Source organism: Sturnira hondurensis, unplaced genomic scaffold (assembly GCF_014824575.4).
Source record: "Sturnira hondurensis isolate 20B ecotype Veracruz unplaced genomic scaffold, ASM1482457v3 Scaffold0024822, whole genome shotgun sequence".
NCBI classification, from domain to species: domain Eukaryota; kingdom Metazoa; phylum Chordata; class Mammalia; order Chiroptera; family Phyllostomidae; genus Sturnira; species Sturnira hondurensis.
Window position 1 is genome coordinate 7,873,959 of NW_028097453.1, and position 22,571 is coordinate 7,896,529.

General features: G+C 49.9%; 1 protein-coding gene and 1 non-coding gene across 2 annotated transcripts; both read right to left on the reverse strand.

The window, feature by feature from the left end:
* Nucleotides 1-733: 733 nt before the first annotated feature.
* Nucleotides 734-807, reverse strand: TRNAN-GUU (transfer RNA asparagine (anticodon GUU)). The gene has a single exon. It is a non-coding gene; the product is annotated as a tRNA-Asn (tRNA).
* An 8,934-nt stretch (nucleotides 808-9,741) lies between these two features.
* NBPF9 (NBPF member 9) lies at nucleotides 9,742-21,507 on the reverse strand. The gene is made up of 8 exons (XM_037038803.1): nucleotides 21,360-21,507; nucleotides 18,943-19,036; nucleotides 16,947-17,182; nucleotides 12,902-12,950; nucleotides 11,928-12,091; nucleotides 11,352-11,483; nucleotides 10,480-10,602; nucleotides 9,742-9,845 (listed from the first exon to the last, which is right to left on the reverse strand). Exons 1-8 carry the CDS (start codon nucleotides 21,493-21,495, stop codon nucleotides 9,742-9,744), a joined length of 1,038 nt encoding a protein of 345 aa, XP_036894698.1. The 5' UTR covers nucleotides 21,496-21,507.
* Nucleotides 21,508-22,571: the final 1,064 nt, after the last annotated feature.

The window sequence follows — 22,571 nt, forward strand, 5'->3', positions numbered from 1 at the left end:
ACAGCTACTTCTAATTATCTGACTGATGGCTCTCCTGGTCAAAATACCCTTTGCGTAACACGACGGAGTCTGTGCAATTTCCTGTATTTTTCCTAATTACCTTTGTATTGATTTTTTCTGTTGAACTGATTATGCCATACACCTGTTCCTTTAATGATGTGTAACAGTCTCTATAAAAATAAAGCTTAAATCAAACTCAGAGAGCTCGGTCAGAACCTCAGAGGCTGGCGGTTCTCCAGTCGGGTATCTGACTCTTCGTTCATCGCCTGCACCGTCCCTCCTTTGGGGACCCTGAGACCTGCCGAGGCTGGACCCGGCAGATGTGTAATAAGTCAACAGAAGGAGCAGAAATGGAATCCTATAGAAAGCACGTGAACACTGCCGTAGAATGATTGCTCTTCTGGGACCCTACCCCATAGAAATGCTTGAACAAGTGGCCAGATATGTGTACAAGAATGATGAGTACAGCATTATTTGTAACCCCACAATGACAGAAACAATTTAATATGAAAAGTATGTGGAGAGTGTTAAAGAAAATACAGTGCAGTGACTTTCAGATTCCCCTAAAGTTCTTGGCTGAGGTCCCTCCTGTTGTGCAGGAGACACAGTAGACAGGAGGGTAGTAATGGCGGAAGTCTGTCTCGGTAATGGTTGAGAGGGAAATATGCAAAGAAGAAACAGGCGCAAAGGTTTGGTTTGTTGTTTTTTTTTTTTTTTTTAAGAATAAGAAACACGTCCCTGGGTGGGCTCGAACCACCAACCTTTCGGTTAACAGCCGAACGCGCTAACCGATTGCGCCACAGAGACCTACCGACAGAGACATCTGCAGGCGGTAGAGCAAGCGCTCGGTCGCCGCTAGGTGGAGCCCACGCCCCTGTTGCGCAGGGCTGCGCAGACTCTGCGACCTTGGAAGGCCCGAGACGGGGAATCCACTCCACGCGCTGGTGGAGTTCGAAAGCCCTGCGTTGGGCGATTCTGAGGGAAACGGGGCAGCCGAACCCCTCGGCCTGAGCCGAAGGGGCCGAGGGGAAGCTGGACGGCCGGTGGGCTCCCGTGATTACTTTGCTCCCGCTGGACCCGACCGGCAGCGCCACCGGGGCTCCCTCCGCTCCTTCTGGCAGAGGTGGCTGGGGCGGGAGCCGAAGGAGTGGGTGGGAGGGGTTCTAAAAGGGACCAACGCCAGATCGCGGGAAAGTTACTCCTGCTCCTACATTAGGCATTTTAAGTTTGCACTGCCACTCACTGGTTTAAAACATAATTTAGGCCGTGTTTCATTTTGGATATTTTCCATTGTTCACGGGTTTCTGTTCCCTAATCTTTTCCCTGCAAGGTCTCATCTCTTATTAATTCCATCTAGTGAATTTATCCCAGACATTATTGCTTCTATCTCTAAAGTTTGACTCTGGACGTTCGTACATGTTCAACGTTTCTAATAAACTCTTCGGACATATGTAACACTCATAATAACTGTTAAAGTTCATTGTAATATCATCAGTTATGGTTCCATTTCAATAGACTGATTATTCTCCTCGTTGTGGGTAGGTTTTCCCGCCTCTGTGCCTGCCTGGCACTCTTTGACTGGAGGCCAGACATTGTCATAATTTACCATTTGGGGAAGTGGCTATTTAGGTGGTCTCATAAATCTTCTGGAGTTCTGTCCTGGGGTCCAGTTAAGTGACTTGTCAACAGTTTGATCCCTTGGGGGATTGCTTTTATGAGTTTTTAGGTAGGTCAGTCTCAGGCTGCGTGTTCCCTCACCTGGGGCAAGATCTTCCTGAGGGCTCTTCACAGTGGCCTGTGAGTAGTCTGCTCTGGCTGGTGGGAATGAGCATGGTTTCCTGTCCGGTGTGAGCACCAGGCCCTGAAACTTCTGATCTTCACAGAGGGTTCTTCCCTTGGCCTCAGGCAGTTTCTTCACAAGTGCTTGAAGGAGACTCTGCATACGCCTGTGTTCTCTGCCCATCTCTCTCATCACTGTGATGCAGGAGAGTAAGAAACTAGGAACGTTCCGTGGCAAGTGCAATGGGCAAACAGGCCGACATCGGATTCAGACTGGCCTCATCCAGCACCCTGACTCACCTGCCTCCTCTCTGCACATCTTCCTTAAGGGATTAAGGCATTAAACCTTCAGGACCAGGAGGTTCTGATCACCATCAGATAATTTTAGGAATGGAAGCCTGGGTCTACTGACCACAGAGACAGTTTTGGTCAAACGAGAGATAACATCTAGGCCTCAGGTCCAGGCACAGAAAAGCAGCATATCCAGACGAAGTGATGCGGTGCCTGGCTCAGGACCAGATGCAATGACTAATGACCACCTACCCTAGCGCCGACCAATCAGTAGAGACCAGGTAGAGACCAGGTAGAGACCAAGACCCTGACTCTGCGAGCTCAAACTGATGAATCAGCATATTAAAAGACACACTCAGAAACGTGATGAATATTCTATTGTATTCTCCCCTGAGACCTCCCCTGAAAGTCCTGCCTTTAAAAAACAGATGATAACTGTTAAGACAAAGGACTCAGTTCTCTCTCTCTCTCTCCCCTCCCCTGCCTTCCTTCTTCAAGACTGCACCTTTGGCTTTCCCCTAATCTCTACGGGCCCATTGTTTGCCTTGTAACTTGTTTCCTGAGCCCTCACAGCCCCGCTGCCTCACTCCTGCTGCCTCTGTGACTTTCTAAAAAGCCAGGGCAGCTCTCTGAGCACCCTGCTTGAATATGCTCTTCCAGGGTACTTTCGCTTCGCATTCTAAATTGCCTTCCTCTTGTGCTCCAGTTCTGGGTTCTGAACTCTTTCTTGCCAAACTCAAGAACATTGCTGCTAACATCTGGGCCTTTGTTCCGTGAACTCTAGCGGCCTGGCTCAGCTTCATCTCCACAACCCAATGAGTTGGTTGCAGCGCCCCTCCTCGTGTCCACCCTGGAAAGTCTCTGAAAGCAGTGAGCTGGGCCAACAGTAGGGCTCACCTTGTTTGATTCCTATCTCTCAGGGATGCTATCCTTTGCTGCCTGATTTCAGTGTCTGGTAAACCAGCATTTCATGTATTTGTCTTTTTCCACAGGCCTCGGGTGGAAACTGGGAGCAGAGCCAAAGGGACGGTGCAGGTACAGGCCAAACACACTATTCCAAAATTAAGTGTCTGGATCCTCGGCTCTCCAGAGGGCCAAGGGTCCCGTGTCAAATTGATCTCCCTGCCTTTTGTTTTTAAATGAAGGAGAGTCTTTTGTTCTAATTCAGAGATCAGGACAGGGGAGAATTGGGCAGACCAACGTCCATTCCTGACCCTCAAGAAAAAAATAAACTCCTAATTAGATGTGGGGTTTGAATAAAACATTGGCGTCAAAAAGAATTAAGTGTCTCTTCCTTCCCACCCCCGCCCCCCCCAACACCTCCAGCACTGGAAGGATGGGAACAAAGGATTCCCACTAGATGGAAACACTGTAGATGCAAAGGGTCTTAGGGGGGAACATTCGGAGTTCTGTTTAGGGCCCGAGGCCTCTTCCTTGAAGGTGGTTTCCATCCACTTTGCAACTGAGTTGTTCTTGTTGATGATCTTTGAGTATCGGTGCTAAGTCCCTTCTTACCCCGGGCGCCACCCTCTTGCCTCCTCCGGGCAGTCTCGCAGCCTCAGTGCGCCAATTCCCGCCAAGGCTTGTGCACCTGAACGCCTTTTCCACGCGCCACTTGCGGGGCTGAGCGCTGGATGTATCGAAGCAGGACGCTTCGATGTGAAGCAGGACGCTTTCAGAGAAACCTGGGAGAGTAGGACCTTCTGGACCATCCCCGGAGGGGCGGCAGCCCCGGGGCGGGGAGGCGGACCTAGACCTCCCGGAGCGCTATTGGGACTGGGCTGTGGTCGCAGAGTCCAGAGATGGACGAGCCTCTGTCCCCGGCGGCCAAAGGGCTGGGACCCTGCTGTTAGGGTCGCCTTCTTGTAAAGTCTCTCCACACGCAGGCATCTTCCTTTCACGCGCAGGAGCGGCAGTGAAGCACAATGACCAGCGGTAGAAGAGCCTCCACAGCCTGCGAAGCCCTAACGCTTGGGTGAGGGACAGTGACGGTGGCCGCTGGTCGCTGCTCAGGGGCGCAGCTCCCCAGGCCCGGTGGAGGCCGCCTTTCGTGCGCCCCCTGGTCTTCCTCCGCACACACTGGTTCTCAGGTCTCCTCTTCACTCGATGGGCGACTTTGGAGATGTGTCTGTCAACTCGGCCAAGCTGACACAGCGACGCAGAGATTTAAACCCAGTTTGCTCGGCTGCCATTACTGAGAGAATGAGTTCAGCTTCTGGTAATGGCCGCTTACGTTTTTTCAGAGTCACTCTTGTACAGATAACAGCTATGAACTGTGGACAAAAACATATCCGAAAAATTACCCGATGGTGCTGGGAGACTGAACAAAGGCGCGCAGACACAGGGAGGGGCTGCAGGCAGTGAGTTGTCCAACTTTGGGCTGAGCGCACACCGCCGTCTGCACTGTTTGGGTCTGCTAAATTCCAGCCCAAAACCCGGCCCCCTTGCTGGATTCAGGGAGTAGAGGACGACGTTTGGGCAGTCGCCGCGGCTGGAAGAGCAAGGGGGTGGGAGGAAACCGGGAAAGGGAGAAGCCGCCGAAGGGAAGTTCCAAGTCGCATGTGAAAGTTCTGCCTCCGAGTGGCTCGGCCCTGCAGTGGCGCCTCTGCCGGACAGCCACGCGGGGAGAGGGTCGCGGTGGAAACGGTGCCCAGGTGGAGACCAGAGTGGGAGGGACCCCGAGGGGATCCGACCAAGGCCACAGGGGTGGGGGTGGGGGGTGGAACATGCTTTCCCCGAAGATCCGCGGCTCCGCGCCGGCATTTCTCCCTACGGTAGTGGATGGAAATGCTGTCCTTTCGGGTGCTCCGGCCAAAAATCCCTTACGAGGCTCCCCACATTTAATAATGAGTCGGGAATTCTTGTCGCCCCGTTGGCCAGGAGTGCGGACATGGGTCTGCACCCGGGACTCTCCCCCTCGGCGCCACCGATGTTGACACGACCATTCTTTGTTGTGGAGGGATTTCCCGTGCTTTGTAGGATATTGTTGCATTTTACGCTGTGAATTACAGTTTGGTAATTCGCTGTTAGCATAAACACGGGGATGGGGGGGGTGGAGATAAACCCACACAGTTAGACTGGCCAGGAGTTTGGATTTTATTTTAACGCAAAATGTTTCACTAACGTTTTAAATATCTCGACCAGAAAAGTGGCTACGACGGCGCTATTTCATTAGTGGAAGCTACGAACAAGGCTCCAGGAGAGGGTTCCACGTTTGGGAGTAATTTCTGCGCATGCTCAGACAGGGGCGCGTCCTGGGTTCTCAATGAGGACCTGGCTCTAGGCATTCGCTTTACCATGGGGTCGCCTTTCCTACTCTCCAAGGCCTTGTGTTGGCGAGACCGCTGTCTGGACCCGCTGTCAGGGTCACGGTCGGTGCTGGGATTAAAAGCAAGCCGGAAAACGTGTCCGTTCAAATCAAGAAAGCAGACACTGCGGTTTCGGACTGGAGCCGGGGTCACTGCATCCACTACAGAAAGCGCTGACCTGCTGGCAGATGCTGAATTTCTTTAAGTATTTTCCTTGCAAAAATAGTCACAGTATTATTATTATTGTTATTATTATTATTACTACAACTTTGTTCTTGGAGAGCCCCATGCCTGGCAGGATGCAGTAGGAAGCACAAATACCTACCTACTGTTCTTTTCAGAAACAACAATAACAAAAAAAAAAAAGTGGGATAAAGTTCCAGGTAAGAAAGATTAAAGTGCAATTTAGGAATTTTAATTGGTACGTGGGGAAATATCAGAGCCACAACACACACTCTTCAGACTTAACCTCTCATATGTGTGTGCATTTTATATATATTTGTATATTCATTCTTTTTGGAGTGGGCTGCGTTGCGTTTAGAGCTTAAGGATGGAAGGCAGCAGGCTGGAGCAGGAGAGTGCAGGCGAGCGTTGGAGGGGACTCGCGGACAGCGGGGAGGACGATCTCCGACACCGCACCGTGTTGTTGGTGGAAAAAATGGCAGCAGGTGTGAGGCGCCGTTCAGAAACCTCGGTTCTGCAGTTATGGCCAGGAGAAGAACTCAGGGCCAAGACTCCAATTGTAAGAGAAAGTCCTGAGTCTCAGAGGTAGAAGAAGTGAACCGGAGAAGAAACGGGCTCAGGAAACAGGTTACAACAAAAGACGGGTCCCTGGAGCTTAGGAGTGGGGTGGGGGCGAAGGGCACAGGCATGCTCTGTAGACAGAGCACCTGTCTATGTACAGAGGCCACATTTTGGAGCATATGTTAGATAGTATTATTGAGTTAGTATTAGAGTGCTTAGATTTGAGTGAATTTTACTGTGGTTATATAGGATATTGCCCTTAATTTCAGGAAATACGTGCTGAAGTATTTAGGGGCGACGTGAGCTTTTTGTCATCATTTGCTAAATATGAACATGTGTGTGGGTGTGTGTGTAGACAGAAAATGAGCAAGTGGCTGTTATGTTGAATTTAGGTGGATAGAATTGCATGGCTCTTTCAACTTATATGCAGGTTTGAAATTTTCAAAATGAATAATTGTGGGGGGATGTGTAAACGGGGAGACTGAAGAGCTGGCTAAGTCCTGGACTAAAATTTGCTGTCTTTAGGCTTCCACCTTGCAGGAGGGCGTGACGGCCCTCAAAACCAGCTGCCAGTGCAAGGAAGTGTCAGTCACTAGTCCGCTGCACAAACCCATCTGCGAGACCCCTGCGTGCCACCCAGGACTTGTCCTCCTCTCAGGAGCTAGCCCTCCAACCTGGGTCCAGTGAGTAGGAGGCTGCTTGGTAGGTTTCAATGCTTCTGAATAAAATGTCCCACTTTTATAGTTGATTGCAAAAGCCAAATCAATGGATACGAGGAATTTATTTTCAGGGAAAAAAATGGTCAAATGAGGTGGAGTTATCTGAAAACTACCAGTTCCCTGCAGGTGTAACCTCTCTGTGGGTCCTTAACAGACCACCAGACTGGACTTTTGCTAGGCCTACACACCAAATACAAGAGTGAACAACCACCTCTCAGGACCGTTCTCTGGTGGAGAGTCTGTCATCGTTCCCTTGGACGTGTATGAAACTGCTCCTTTGCTTACAGCACCTAACTAGGGGGGCAGAATATTTTGCCTGAGTTCTCTCAGTTCCCAAAGTGAGAGAGAGACACAGTCTAGTTTTTCTGTGTAATACCAGGCTCTCGGTGACAGGTAGTTCTGGAGTGAAGTGATGCACCCAGACTTGATTGCTTTCACTCTGGGGTACGAATGTCGTGGGCATACTAATGTTTATGTTTCCTCCTTTTAGCTGGAGACAGAACACTTTATAATTTTGATTTGTACCAAAAAAAGATAGGCGACAGAATGCATATAAGATAAAGTCTATTCTCAGAGATTTCTAAACCTTCAGCCTTTAAGGGAAATGGGCATGTGCTGAACAGCTGAACGGGCTGCCGTGATACTGTTGTGTGTTATGCTTGTCCCAAGTCATTGCCGTTTTCTGCCAGCTGTGGATGACTCCAGCTATCCCCAGGATGGGGGTGGGGAGGGAAAAGGGTTCGGGCCTCTCAAGATTGTCTGAATCTAGGTATCGGTGTCTCTTAGGCAGTTCTATCTGCGTGATGAGGGGCTTTAATGTCTGCAATCAAGCTCTCCATTTGGAGGAAAAATCTAGAGTGGCCATGAAATCCAGTTCTCAGAGGTGAAGCCATCTTTATTCCAGATTTCAACTTCCACTTGTTTTGTTAGGTTCTTTTTCACCAGCTGGGGGAACTGCTGTGATTAAGAAACTTTACTGAAATTAGACAAGAACTTTTTGTAGTCCCCGAGTTAGTTGTTATCTGAAACAAACAAACAAAAACTAAATGAGAATCCTCTCTCAGGTTCGGTGGATACCTACCTGAGGCTGGAGGAAGAGGTAAGTGAGGAGAGAGGCCATGTGCAACCCAAACACAGTTAAGTGGGTGAGCTGGGTGGCCGGCTCCAGTCTGGAAAGGGGCAGTTACACCAGCCGATGAGAGGGAGAGACCCCTCCCACCACCTACCCCGTTGTGTGGAGCACAGGCCGCCACCAGCTCACAAGGCGGATGGCCCTGCCCAAGCTGCCGCAGGGGGCTTAGCCTGAGCCCTCCACTTCCTCCTCAGCATCAGTTCGCTCTCCCGTCTTCTCTTCTGGAGGGAAGGGGAGGCCTTTCTCGCACCTCCCAGGAGAACGTGCCTGGCTTCACACACGCACACTCGAAAACAGTCTGCTCTGTGTAAGAGGGGATATTTGCATGGAAATCCTGCTCCTAAATCTATATCTTGTTCCTTTTAAATAGGAGGGTGGTGCCAAGGTAAAAACCATAGAATGTGAAAAACGGCAGGGTCTTCACAGCATCTGTGATATTGTGATCTATCACAAGAAATATCTATTTGGTCTTCATCCTGTTTCTGGCACAGAGCTCCTCAAGCCTTTGGAATTTTCTAAGTGGTGAGAGCCAGGAAGGCGTGTTTGGCGATTTGAATGATGGGATTTTTGAAATGCACCTAAAGATTCGGGGTGGGGGAAGATTGCATGGCAGCCGACCACATGATTGGGGCATTGGAACCTCCAGTCCCATCCCCTGCCCCATTCCCGCCGCTGGGGTGGGGCAGGGGGGGAGAGGGGCTGCAGATTGAGTTCAACCACCAATGGCCAGTGAGTTACTCAACTGCCTGTGTGACGGCACCTGCATAAAACCCCAAAGGATGGCATGCAGGGAGCTTCCAAGGCGAACACATCAAGGTGCTGGAAGGGCAGGGAAGTGCCCTCTCCTCGTACCTTGTCCTCTGTGTCTCTTCCATGTGGCTGTTCCTACGCTATACATTCTTCTGTAATGAACCCATACTCTAGTGAGTAAAATGCTTCCCTGAGTTCTGTTCATTGAACCTAAGGTGGGGGGTCTTGGGAACCTCTAATTTTCATAGCCAGTCAGTCAGAAGCACAGGTAACGACCTGAACTTGCATCTGGCATCTGAAGTCCAAGGAGGTCATCACTGGAACCTCCAGTCAGCAGCCAATCAAATAGGGGATGGACTGAAGATACTTTGTAGGTTTGTAAACATTTTTGCCAATCTGAGGGTATTTTGCTTTGGTTTGCCTTTTCTCCGCAATAGTAAGAGTTAGAAAGCATAAGGTGCCTGGAATATTAAGGTTTGAGTACAACAAATTTGTTTTTTGCCAAGAGTCAACATAAATTACATTTATTTAAATGTTTTAGTACTTTATTTTCATCAGTTTGAAAATTGGGGCTTTTGCTTCTTTTTAAGTTTACAGGGCCTTTCTCAAAGGCTATTGACCCAGAATCCAAATTCTATTTGCTTGTTCTTTCAGCATCCTAGCAGTGAGTTTATCTAATCTTGGCAGATTTTGGAATAATTATTCCCTTAAATCTTCTCACTTTGGGGTGCTTTCTTCTCTTTTCAGGCTTGCTGTAGTGGGGTTCAGTCTGTGCCTAAACAGTAAATTTCCCAGGGTTACTCATTCCTGGGACTTACAGTCTGGGCGGCTGTACAGGGGACACCCAGGAGGCAGCCCTCCTTAGACTGAGAAACACTGTGAGGTTTATGGACCAGGAGGGCTAGGATGGCGCTGGCCTCCCACCAACTTTCATTCTAAACCAGGAGGGGCCCGAGAAACGACTGCTGAGAGGGATCGCACTTTCTGGGTTTTGACCACTTACCTCTGGGAATACGGTTCAGGTAAGCCGGGAGCCTCCGGTTTCCTTCCCGATCTCTCTATTCTCATTGTGCAGCTGGACAACGGACTCTAAGATCTCCCTGTAGAGGTTAGAAGTGCATCCTGTTCCAGGAAATACAGCTTGTTTAGGCCAGTTACACGCATTTTCTTAAGGGAATGATTTCTGCCATTCTCCTTCCCTTCTGTCTCGGTGCAGAAGAAAACCAAGGGAACCTAAAGGTTGGGACTTCCGTGAAATGGGGAAGAAGCTTAATGTTCACGTGGCCTTTAAGAAATTCAGGGCATTCATGTGTTCTCCCACCGAGTGGCCCAGCACCAGACGGCAGAACGCTGGCCTTTGTGTGACTGCGGTCTAAGAGGAGCACGTGGCATGAACCGCCTTGGGAGGATGAAGAAGAACCCAGACGTGAGGCTTGGGGGGGTGAGGGTGGCAGCAATGGAGACCCTCACTCTGCTGGATCAGGAGCCCACAGCCCACGTCCTACTGAATGACAGTCACACAGGAGCAGCAGGGAGTACACAGCAGTGGTCTGGAGGCCAGAGGTCTGTGCTGGAGGAATAGGTCGTCCTCGGGGCCAATCTCTGAGCCTATTTCCTCAACAATGAAGTAGCAAGAGAAGTGCCTGCCCTGTCTCCCTAGCGGGGCCATTTGTAAGGAATCAGTGAGGCACAGCAACGTGCCCGAAACCCGTGAAGCCTGCACAGGTGACACGCCCTCAGAGTGAAGCCTGCAGACCTGGGCCTCCTGTGCTGCCTCCTTTGTCCGCAATGCTGAGACGATGCTCCAGGTTGTCTCCGAGGCAGCCATTGATGAAAAGGATTTCCTCCAGGTGCTGGTGCAGGTTCTGGATCTCACCTTCTGCAGTCACCCCACCGGGACATGGAATGAGGCAGAAGATGGAGAATCCTGGTCACTAACGGGGTGGCCAGGGGCCTCTCGGCAAGACCTCTGCCTTTCGCCATTCTTCCGCCTCTTCCATACGACTTTGTGGGCGCTAGGAAATGTCTTCCTCTCTACTAATGACCTCTGCCACCTGCATTATGCCTGACCATCTTTAGCAGGTGACGAAGACCGCCCTCTGTGTCTCAGGGTGAAATGGGAAACAGGAATGCGGGTGCCTCTGTAAGGGTCTGTCTGAGTAGCACGTATTTATACCCACTTCCAGCAGAAAGACAGACCCTACCATGGCTTATAACATCCCTGTAAAAACTGAGTGGGCAGTGAGCGAGTGAAGACAGTCTCCCCCTCTGTCACGCAGAAGAGCACGTAAGATGCATGGTTCTTTAACAATCCATCCTTTCCTCCCCAAAGGAAAGTCAAAGTCACATAAGGAAAGGAGACGAAGGTGGAAGTTTTGAGGTGTACACACACCAGTGAGGCTGCAACCCCAAGGGGTTCTTACACTCCTGGAGGGGCTTCACGGGGGGGAGGGAGGGAAGAAGGGGGCACGCTAGTGGTATTGCTGCTAGATTCAGACTTTCCTCCGCGAGATATGCTGCCTGTAGGTTTAGATGAGATCACAGAGTGATTGAGCTCACACACCTTCAAAAACCAAAACCTGTGGTGCTACACCAAGGGTAGGAATGCCAGCCATCCAGAGACCCTACCTGACGTTCCGGTGGTGGGATGGAACCTTATGGGAGCTGAGCCACCGGAGGGAGGCAGGGACCAGGACGTGAACTCAGGAACAATGATAATCACACCTCCAAAAATATGGGCAAGGCTGCTGATATCCTTAGCTAAAAAAAAGCTCAAGGGACACTGCTCAGAATCTGTAATTAGTGAGAACATTTCAGGAAAGCTAAGATGCTTCATCCGAAAGAAGGAGGCCTATTAGATCCTGTACACGGCCGAAGAGTTGGCAGGGAGTTGCCACCACCCCTCACTCTCTCTCTTGCCTGGAGTCCGTCAGCCCGCATGTGCCAGCGAGGGCCAGCGTGACTGAGGTGACGTGTGGACCGGGAGCAGTGCAAATTACCTGACCTCCAGGGCCCGGAACTGGACACTTGGCCTCAGAGCTCTGTTCAACCTCATCACGTTTTCAAAGTGAATCTTCAGGGCCCACCTGCAGAGGTGGCACACTCAGCCTAGACCGAGGCGGTAAGTGCACAGAAGCCACTGGAGCTAATTCCCCAGTCTTCTGGTCGCCGGAGTTTTATTCTCTTTATGACGGAGGTACTCACTGGCTATAGCCACAGCTGAGCTGGATTTCTGCACAGCACACAGGAAGGCATCGCTGCTGGGAGGCTGGGAGGAGTCGTGCCCACTGGAATGAGTCAGATACCGCTCATCTAGCGAGTCCTCCAGGACCTCATTCACTTCTTCCTTCTGGAGGCCCCTGCTGCGCCTGGTTGGGGGCAGAGGGTAGGCGAGTGAGGAGATTAAACTGAGGCAGCCTGGAATCAAAGCTTCACAGCTGGTCCTGGTCTGAGGCTCATGAAAAAGGTACCAGAAACCAAAGGGGCCATCCAATCAGAGAGAAAGCCTGCCAGTCCAGTTTTGATTGAGGTTAGTGCGCCTAGAACTGGGGAGGAAAGAGCGGCAGGTGCTCGGTGTCCCGACCTCATGACATTGGATGAGGTGGAGACTCGGCCACTCCCCTGAAACACACATAGGACACCGGGACACGCAGAGACCATACATTGGCTCTAAAACACTGCGGACAAATTTAGTTTTGTAGGAAGTCGTCCGTTTAACACTGGACCCTGAGAATATCATCTCCTAGGGCTCTCACAGCGTCTAGACCTTTCTCTCCAAATACTTGATGTGGGTTGAGTTTTATCTTTCAGAAGAACTTTCTGGCTATGAAACATCGGCCAACATACCTCAGAGAGGCATCTCACTTTGGTTTTGAAACACACAGGTTTTCAGAATACAGAAACCGGGGATCACTGGCTGGTTTGCTTTTAGGTCAGACTGCCTTTAGCTAATAACTAAACTTGAGGAATTATTAGGAAATGCTAACCAATACAAGAACTGCAAAAAGAACAGACAGCATTGTTTTATCTTTGTATGATAAATTCACACAACAGGGACAATCAGCAGTTTCTGTTTGTTTATATTTTCTGGACCTAGGACCTTGGCCTTGTGGTCTGTTTCTGGAATCTTCTCTAAATTTCACCATCCCATCATCAGCCTTTTCATCATTCAGAGTTACCTGGGTGCCACGGCCTTCTGTCCATCTTCATCCTTGTCATTCTGATTTTCTATGAACCACAAATAGAGTCAGAAACTGAGCAGACCCCACCTCACACACCACAAATATGAGGTGTGATCAGAGACATAGTGTTCAACGTGTGTGTTCAGAATGCTCTGGAAGCCTTATTCTAGGAGGGCTCGGCATGTGTCTTCAGCGACGTAGGCTGGCTGGCTTTCCTGAGCAGCCCTGGGCAGAAAGCTCCTGGTGTGGTGAATCATTACCTTGAGGTCTGCTACCGAGTCAAGGCAAAGGGTTTTAAACGTCTTTTGTTCCCCGGCCACCCTGCGGGTGCTTGCCCAGCTGCCCTCTGTGTGTGCCTCCACCTGTGACCCTCTGCACCGCAGGGCGGGTGCTAGACCAGGGTGTGTGTCCCCACCACTGTCACACAGAACCCGCTGCCGTGTCTGAGCCACAGAAACTTCAGAAGAAACTACCTCTTTCTAACCAAACAACAGGACCAAAGGACCTCTGCATGCCGGAGAGTGAGTGGCAAGAGAATCTTCACCCCTTTTTCATTTGTCTTTTTTCCCCCTCTTCTCTCCTGACCCCACTCAGAGACCAGCACAGCCACAGAAGTGTGTTGTCCAGGTAAGCAGAGACTTGAACCACAGGAGAGAATCCAGCTCTCTGGTCAAAGGAGCCAGGAAAAGGGAGACCCGTTGTCTGAAAAGTGCAAAGAGTACCCCCTTTTTTCTCTCAACTCTTGCCTTCTTGTTCTTAAAGTAGCCCCAGTCATGCGGAACTGCGGCGAAGCGTGAGAGGACAAATCTCAGAGAAAGGCCCGTCTTTCTGAAGGGAGGAGCTTAGAAACGGGACCCTTGGGCACCGGGCCAGACTGGGAGAGGCTGGAAAGCTGTCCGTGAGCTAACAAGAGTCCCGGGCTCATCCACAAACTCANCCTGACCCCACTCAGAGACCAGCACAGCCACAGAAGTGTATTGTCCAGGTGAGCAGAGACTTGAACCACAGGAGGGAATCCAGCTCTCTGGTCAAAGGAGCCAGGAAAAGGGAGACCCGTTGTCTGAAAAGTGCAGAGTACCCCCTTTTTTTCTCTCAACTCTCTTGCCTTCTTGTTCTTAAAGTAGCCCCAGTCGTGCGGAACTGCGGCGAAGCGTGAGAGGACAAATCTCAGAGAAAGGCCCGTCTTTCTGAAGGGAGGAGCTTAGAAACGGGACCCTTGGGCACCGGGCCAGACTGGGAGAGGCTGGAAAGCTGTCCGTGAGCTAACAAGAGTCCCGGGCTCATCCACAAACTCAATGCATGTGAAGCAGACCTAAGGACTCAAGGCCGAGGATTAGAGAACTGAATCACCACATGAACTGCCTAGTCCAGACCAAACCGGAGGGACAAACTTGCTGGACCAACCTGAACAACACCTCAAAGGCATGAATACTGACCTGACATTGTAACTCAGCCCACAGAGAGCGGACAGAACTCAACCAGCTGCCTTCGGAGCCTCAAGGGGTTGATTGCCGGCTAACACATAATTTCCAGAAGATTTTAACAGGACCAGGGGCCCACAACATAACATTCAAAACGCCCAGAGTACCATCTAAAAGTACTTCACATAATAACACAATCATCTCAACAGATGAATAAAAATCATTTGACAAAATTCAACATCTATGCAAAATAAAACTCTCAGCAAATAAGGAATGAAAAGAAACTTCTTCAAATAAACTGGAAATGGTACAACCACATTCGGAAACAGTTGGGCAGTTGCTTGTAAGTTAAATATACATTTACCATGTGACCCGGCAACCCTGCTCTCAGATTTACCCAAGTGAAATAAAGACTTCCTTCCGCACAAAACCTGTATGTGAATCCTTATAGCGATTCATCCTAACTGCCCCGCACTGGAGACCATCAGATGTCCCTCGGGGGGAGAGTGGGTAAACCAGAGGGGGAACGCGGCTGTGACGGGATAGTGCTCGGTCACAAACGGGACGAACCACGGACACACTCTGCAGATGGGGAATCTGGACAGACAGAAGACGGATCCAGTGGCTGCGTGGGGCTGGGGGCGGGGAAAGTGGGGGCCTACGAACACAAGGGAACTTCCGGGGGCAGGGACCTGTTCCGTATCTTGATTTCGATGGTACTGACACCACTGTATACAACTGGCTGGCTGCTGCCTCCTGCTGTGATGAAGGAGGGGGCCGGGACACTGTGACCTCCAGCCCTGTGTCTTTCTCCACCGTACTCAACCGGAGCAGTCCTGACAGGCCAGACTCCCCAGAAAGGGAGGTGGAAACCAGGTGTAGGTAAGCACCTGACAATTGGCTTTTCTCTTCATCAAAAAATTGAATAATTGTGAAATATAGAATGCCAAAAAAGTGCATAGTTTAACAAATATTTGTAAAGTGAGCACCCGGNCTGCAGATGGGGAATCTGGACAGACGGAAGACGGATCCAGTGGCTGCGTGGGGCTGGGGGCAGGGAAAGTGGGGGCCTACGAACACAAGGGAACTTCCGGGGGCAGGGACCTGTTCCGTATCTTGATTTCGGTGGTACTGACACCACCGTATACATTTTTCAAAACTCAGAACTGATATTACAGCGGGTCGTTATATTGCGTCTCAATAATCCTTAAAAACCACAAACGACTGGCTGGCTGCTGCCTCCTGCTGTGATGAAGGAGGGGGCCGGGACACTGTGACCTCCAGCCCTGTGTCTTTCTCCACCGTACTCAACCGGAGCAGTCCTGACAGGCCAGACTCCCCAGAAAGGGAGGTGGAAACCAGGTGTAGGTAAGCACCTGACAATTGGCTTTTCTCTTCATCAAAAAATTGAATAATTGTGAAATATAGAATGCCAAAAAAGTGCATAGTTTAACAAATATTTGTAAAGTGAGCACCCGGTGACCGGCACCCCCGTCAAGGGCCAGAGCATTACTGCCCCAGAGGAGGCCCGGGTGTGTCTTCCCGGTACCCCGCCCCCCAAACTCCTGGCTTCCTCCAGAACTCATCGCTGTCCTGTCACAGAGGCATTTCCTTACTTTTTCATGACCGCACTACTTGGGGACATACCCCAGAACAATAGTTTGTGTTAGGCTTTTTAAAAAAATGGTTGCCAGAGGGAAAGGGGGTGGGGGTAGAATGAAGGAAAAGGGAGCCAAATATATGGTGATGGAAGGAGATTTATCACACAACGCAATATATAGATAATGTATTGCATATAGAATTGTATACTTGGAAGTTATGTACTTTCACTGACCAATGTCAACCAAACCAACTTAATAAACAAAGTTGTATCTAACATATTAGAAGAGTCATACATTTTTTTAAATTTGTAATCCGAATGCTTGAGATTAAGCTTTGACTGCAGAGGCAGCCCCTGCCAGGGCAGCGGCCTCCCCTTGGCACACTGCCAGCCGCACAAAAGGTGAAGAGGCTGCTGCCCCCCCACCCCGGTGTCTCCTTTGTTTCCGAGATCTCTGGTTGACTTGGATAACTGATGTTTGAGCACTTGTCTTTTCCTTCTTGCACTTTAATTACCACTCTTATGTTTTAAATTCACCAATACAGAGAGTGAACCTGGGAAACCCTAGACAACCCACCCTCAACCCCCGTGAAAGTGGGACCCAAAGACCCAGGCTCTCTCTCTACCCGTGACCTTGCTCCGCGGCCTGTAAGGTGCTGGGTACCCTCTAGGACCTGTGAATAATAGCCCTTGGGTTTGCTTCAGTTCCTCCCATTTTTCTCCAGTGCCCCTGAGGGTCGTTGCCGAGGCACACCCCGTGGTTACACAATGGGAAGAACCACAAGGGCTGGTGCAGCCTCGGCATTGACTCCTGGAGGAAAAACGTCTGTGGGGTCTTGCCTTGGGCCCACATGAATGTCCCCAGGTATTTCCAGGTGACAGCTTCCCTATCCATAGTCTGAACCCAGCACAAAACATCCAGCTAAAAAGTCACTCTTAGAGTTTTGGAGGCATGGCGTCTTATGTGAGGCGGGGTCCTGGGGAGGAGGTCAGGGTCTTTAGAGCCTGGAAACCAACTCACCAGGGCCGAGTTTGCTGGCGAGGCTCTCAGCCAGCTGGCTTCCTTGGGCCAGCTGCTCACAGAATCTTTGTCCCTGGTGGCAGGCTAGGTCAGTGGTCCCAAAAAGGTTCTCAAAAGACTTGGCTGCAGTCCTCACGTGCTGGGTGAAAAGGTCGCAGACACCTTTCCCTTCCTGTACCTGCCACCGTAAGTGAGCCAGTTCTCTGGCCTGAGCCTGAATTAGGTACTCGTATCTCCTGAGGTGGGAAAGGAAAGTGAAATGGCAAAGTGAGTGTAGTGGATTCACAGGCTATGGGAGTTGCAGCACTTAGGGTGCCCCCAGGGATCCCGAGTTGAATTCTCCCACACTGGATCTGTGGCCGAGGGAGTGAGGAAACACCAGTGGGTTTGTCTCTTCGTTTTTTATTAACTTGGCTTTAAAAAGGTGCCTCTTCTCTTCCTCACTTCAGCCGCATGCATTTCCATGTGATGTTCATCAAACATTATTTGGAATGAGAGGGGGTGGGGAGCCAGACACAGAATGTTGGGCGGGTGCATCTGGTGTCAGTTAAAGGACAGAAAGGAAGACCAATCAAAGAGTCAGGAAGGATAGCACATCAGTAAGGAGGTGCTGAAGAGTAAGTAAAGTTCAGGATTGCATTGTTTTCTTATTGTACAAATAGTTCTCATGGATCCCAGTGTAGGATGTGAGCCCTGTGAGGCTAGAGACAGGGCCATGTATTACTACGGTCGCCACACAGAGAGTTCACACACAGGTAGGACTCCATCCACTACCACTCAGAAGCACGTAACCCTACAGCTGGATTAGACCCTACCCTTCTGATCCCTGAGTCTCTTCCCTACTGTCTACTGGGTGGTCTACCGATTGTCTTTCACAAAAATACAGAACTGTGTGCCGTGGTGTTCCTGGAAAGTGCCAGAGGAGTGAACGCATCAGCCTAGGGAGAAAGGGGGGCTCCAGACCCACGCCTCCTTCAATCAAATATGTCTGCTTTAGTGGATTTCACACATGTGAGCTTCTCTGGTTTGGTTTCAACTGGAGGTTAAAAGAAGTTTTGAGTGCCACACAGTCCACCCCGTATTTAAAACCCTCTCAGGATGGTCCATCCTGGTTCTCAGCAAATTAATGCATTTTCCAGACGACAGCTGCTTCGTTATCCATCTACCCAGCAGCCCTACCGCTTAGCTCCACACAGTATACTATTTAGGGAAAAAATCAAAATTGGGGAAGAAACATTTTTATCACCCAAGGGAACTTTGGAAAGCTTAGACAATATCTCTTGTACTAGAAAATGTTGGCCCATTAATGACAACCACCACATCCATTAAAAAATAGGAGCAAGAGCCCTGGCTGGCATAGCTCAGTGGATTGAGCGCGGGCCTGCAAACCAGACAATCACGGTTCGATTCCCAGTCAGGGCACATGCCTGGGTTGCAGGCTGGTTCCTTGAAGGCTAACTACCAGCAGGGGACACACAAAAGGCAACCATACATTGATGTTTCTCTCCCTCTCTCCTTCCTATCTAAAGATAAATAAATAAATAAAATCTTTTAAAAAAATAGGAGCAAGTATAACAATTAGAGCAAATATTTGTCAAGAGCTTCTTTATGTGTCAGAGATGGTTTTGGCCACATGTCATCACGCATTTAATCTTCCTAACCCTCTGAGATAGGGCTGTTGGTGTTTTCATTTTACAGAGGAGGGAGCTGAGGCAACAGATGCAGAAAGTTAGGTAAACTTGCCCACGGTCACGCAGCTAGAAGCCACACGGCTAGCATTGCAACCCAAGCGCATTTTCATATTATTCCTATATGATTTACGGAACAATCCCAAAACCTCACGAATCCAGAACCCAGGTCCCACAGCCCCACCATTTGTCTGCTGCTGTGCCTGCCCTGTGCCCTTCTGCCCTTCTCCTGGCTCTTTATTTTGCCAGCTCGGCTGCCCCACTTCAAACAGTAATTCCCACACTTCGGCACTCAGGTACCTCCTTACCCAAGCCAGGCAGCTGTTCCCATCACCTCTGCCAGATCCCCCTCCTCAAATGGCGCGTCCTCCTTCAGCACGGATTCCGTGAGGTCCTCGTACTCTGAGAAAACAGAGACGCGTGCCACCTGCTGCTGTGCTCACTGCCCTCCAGGGAGGAGGCAGGATCCATCCCAGGCACGAGACTAACCCTGTTGCCAGGCTCTACACTGGGATTTCTGCATCCCATCCTTTAATCTTTCAACTACACGGTACTTGATTGACTCTCACTTTAGAGATGAGGGAAGAAGCTCAGAGGCAGGTAAAATAACTTGCTCAAAATGATGCAACTGGAAAGAGGCAAAGTTGGAAATTACACCCCCCGAGGGCTGACTCCAAATCTTGGGTCGCTCTACCACTGGCAGCCTCTTAAGTAAAACAGTAACGTGGGGCATGAAGTAGGAATTTCGGAGACCCGAGTGCCTGCAAACCTGATGATTTTCCAACAGTGAGCGTTTCAATAGCCCCCCACCCCCAATATTTCAAAGACTTACAAGTTTCTCTGGATACCACTGCACAAAAATGTATGAGTACATTTAGGGAAAAACTCTGAGGGGTGTGTATTCAAATGCTAACCAGTGCTGGGTCGGGCTAAAGGGAGCACGACTGCGTGACGTTTGCCACAGTATATTGTTCTAGCAGGTTTGCAAGGATTACCGGCGTGGAATCAGCACCAGTACTGTTCCTACTGCCGTTGCAGATGGGAGCGCTGAGGCACCAAGACCCAGGCAGCTTGGATTTTAACCCAGGAAGTCTGGCCTCGGGGAACACGCTCTTCCTGCTGTCCTGCACCGCATTACCTTCACTCAGATCTTGTGTGATATTTTCCCCCTGTAGCTTCAAATGTGTCCTACAGTTGTATTATGTATTATGTATTTATGTATTATGATTATAATGAATAATGTAAAAAGTTATACTTCAACACCCCAAAGTCCATCTTTCCACTTTTAATAAGTAGGCCTTCTTGCCCAAGTCAGTAGGTTGGACAGCAAATGTTATACCCTGCCCCCCACTATTGATTTATTGAAAAACAAGTGTAGAAATTTTAAAGCAAGCTCAACCTAACGTCAATAAGAACCCTCCTCTGAGATCCCTGTCCCTCCCGTGCCTTCGCCCCCATGCTCCTCAGTGGCCACAGCTCCCCCTTCCCCTGGATTATGAACAGGTTTGCCCAGTGGATTTCCAAGAGTGAAAGCGGAACACGGACAGGGAAGGGGCAGCCCCTCCACTGACCCGGCCCGCTCCTGGGACCCAGGGTCTCCTCCACTGGGCCTCATTCTCATCTTGGACCTGTGTCTCAAAGCCCAGATCCTGGACTCGCTTGCTGTGGGCAAAGTTCATGCTCAGGGAGAGAGAGAAAAGGTGCTGGAGTCTCGGATTTTCCTGGAATTGCTCTCAAGGCGTTCACCAGGGTGTGAAGAATGGCTTCTTTGAACTTATGGGGGAAAAGAATCTTGCTCCTGGCATCAGGATTTCCCTCTGTGTCTGCTGCTGATGTTCTTCTCTCCACGTGTCTGTGGTTGGGAATAGACAGCTTTAAGGCCCCTTAAGGCAGGGAGGTAGTAGGGTAAGTGGAGGCAGTCTGGCTTCCTTGCCCAGATGTCTGAGTGACTAAGGGGCGCAGTGTTCCCAGAGCCTGGGATGTGCCTGATAACCAGTGTTCTCACAGCCTTGATACTGGGCCTGACAAACTGTCCCCACCACACGAAGTGGGCTCGCATGTGCAGAAAGATGTTATGCAATGTAATGTTCTGGCAGTTTTCCGGCTTTGTTCTCCTCTAGTAAAGGGAGTCCCTTCAACACGTAGGGACTCCCTGCTAGGGGCGACGATGGGAGACACATGCAAGGGGACCGGCGCCATGATGGGTGCCATGCTGGGGAGCAAGGGTCATGACATGAGACGTGCAGATAGACACACAGCTCACAGCATGCATGGCTCACCCACCTGTGAATAAAGTCATGCCAGACATTCCAATGGCTCCGTGAACATTATTCCATCTGTGTGAATACCGTGGACCTGCCCGGCCTTGGAGGGTCGCAACATATAGGTGTTCTCTGTCTTCCCTCTCCCCTGGTGTAGTCAGCACAGTGCTTTGCAGATGAGTGCTCAGTAAATGTCTGACTTTTAGTTTAGTGCCTTAATCCAGATTTTCGCCTCCACTCCTCCCTACACTTTCACCGCAAACTTGACTCCTTTCCGCCTCAGCATTTCCATGCTCTGAAAATTGAAGGTGAAATACCCACTTCTACCTTTCTAGGAATATAGTCAGGATGACATTTACTTTGATGAAGGAAAGAGAAGAAGAAAGTGTGGCAAGTGTTTAGGTTCTCAGAGGGAAGAGGGACCATCATTTATCACTTTGGCGACTGTGACCCCAGAGACTTACTGTATTTCTGGAGCTGCTTGGCCAGGGCCTGAGCGGCAGCTTGGCACGTGAGGAATTTCGCTGTGATGTCTCCGAAGTCCTGTTTGCTTGCCTCCAGCTGGGAGCACAGGTGCTGGCTGGTTTCCGGGATGCTCATTTCTGTCCTGGGACCAGAGGAAGTGGGGGGAGATGCTGCCGTGCTGAAGCTCGTGGTAGAAGAAATAGAGCCAGAATCTGGGGGAAAGTACCAAACAGATAATAAACTAAAAACACGCAAATGGATTGTGGTGACGCAGTGCCTGGGAAATTATGTTTATAATGGGTGGGCTCTTTAGGAGGCACATGATACCCCAACAAAGTCTCTTTAAGTGAAAAAATGGTTTTGAACAAGTCTAAAGAATGCAGATGTAATTCTTAACCCAGCTTTGAGCTAATCTTTATCAGCATTCCAAAACTCGGAGACTTTTTAACCACAAAAATAAGGCACAGTGTGCCAAAGCTCAGAGCCAAAGGCACCGCCTGTAGCTCAGGCTCTGAGTGCCAGAGAGAGGACCCTTCACGCCAGGGAACCGTCTGGGGTCACAATAACAGAACTAGAAGATGGACAGCGTCATGGAATCTCAGGAGCCCCTGTCTTCCCGTTGCCTAGGCCACACTATACACAAAACCCTCTGGTCTCTTCTGAGGGTCAGCGCGGATGGGCACCACCCTCTCAGCGGCCACTCTCAGCATCTGTGTACCCTGGGCTGAGACCCATCTCCTTCTAAAGTTTAAGCATGTTTTTTATTGTTCATTCTTACAAGAACCCAGAAAACACCAAGCAACCCATATTGCCCCAATTCTTTCATTGTTTCCAAAACTGTTAGGTAGTCTCGGTGTTCTTTGATTCTCTAGTTTTTCCACACCATTTTAATATTATTATTTTTTTAAGATTTTATTTATTTATCTTTAGGGGGAAGGGAAGGAGAGAGGGAGAGAATATCAATGTATGGTTGCCTCTCTTGTGTCCCCTGCTGGGAACCGGCCTGCAACCCAGGCATGTGCCCTGACTGGGAATCGAACCGTGATCCTCTGGTTCACAGGCCCACGCTCAATCCACTGAGTTACACCAGCCAGGGCCCATTTTAATATTATTTTTAAAAGTGTGAGTAGAATATTCAGTGTATAAATAATTAATTTGTAAAAAGGATTTCTGTCCCAACTATGTCGTTTACTTCTTGCTGCGGCCCAGTG

Excerpts from the sequence above, each read along its gene's own strand:
- NBPF9 (XM_037038803.1), bottom strand. The coding sequence starts at position 21,495 with ATGAGCATCCCGGAAACCAGCCAGCACCTGTGCTCCCAGCTGGAGGCA. Across the intron at positions 17,183-18,942 it reads GGAACAGCTGCCTGGCTTGG|GAGATACGAGTACCTAATTC; the intron begins GTAAGGAGGTAC and ends TTCCCACCTCAG. Across the intron at positions 10,603-11,351 it reads TCCCACCACCGGAACGTCAG|AAGGTGAGATCCAGAACCTG; the intron begins GTAGGGTCTCTG and ends GGGTGACTGCAG.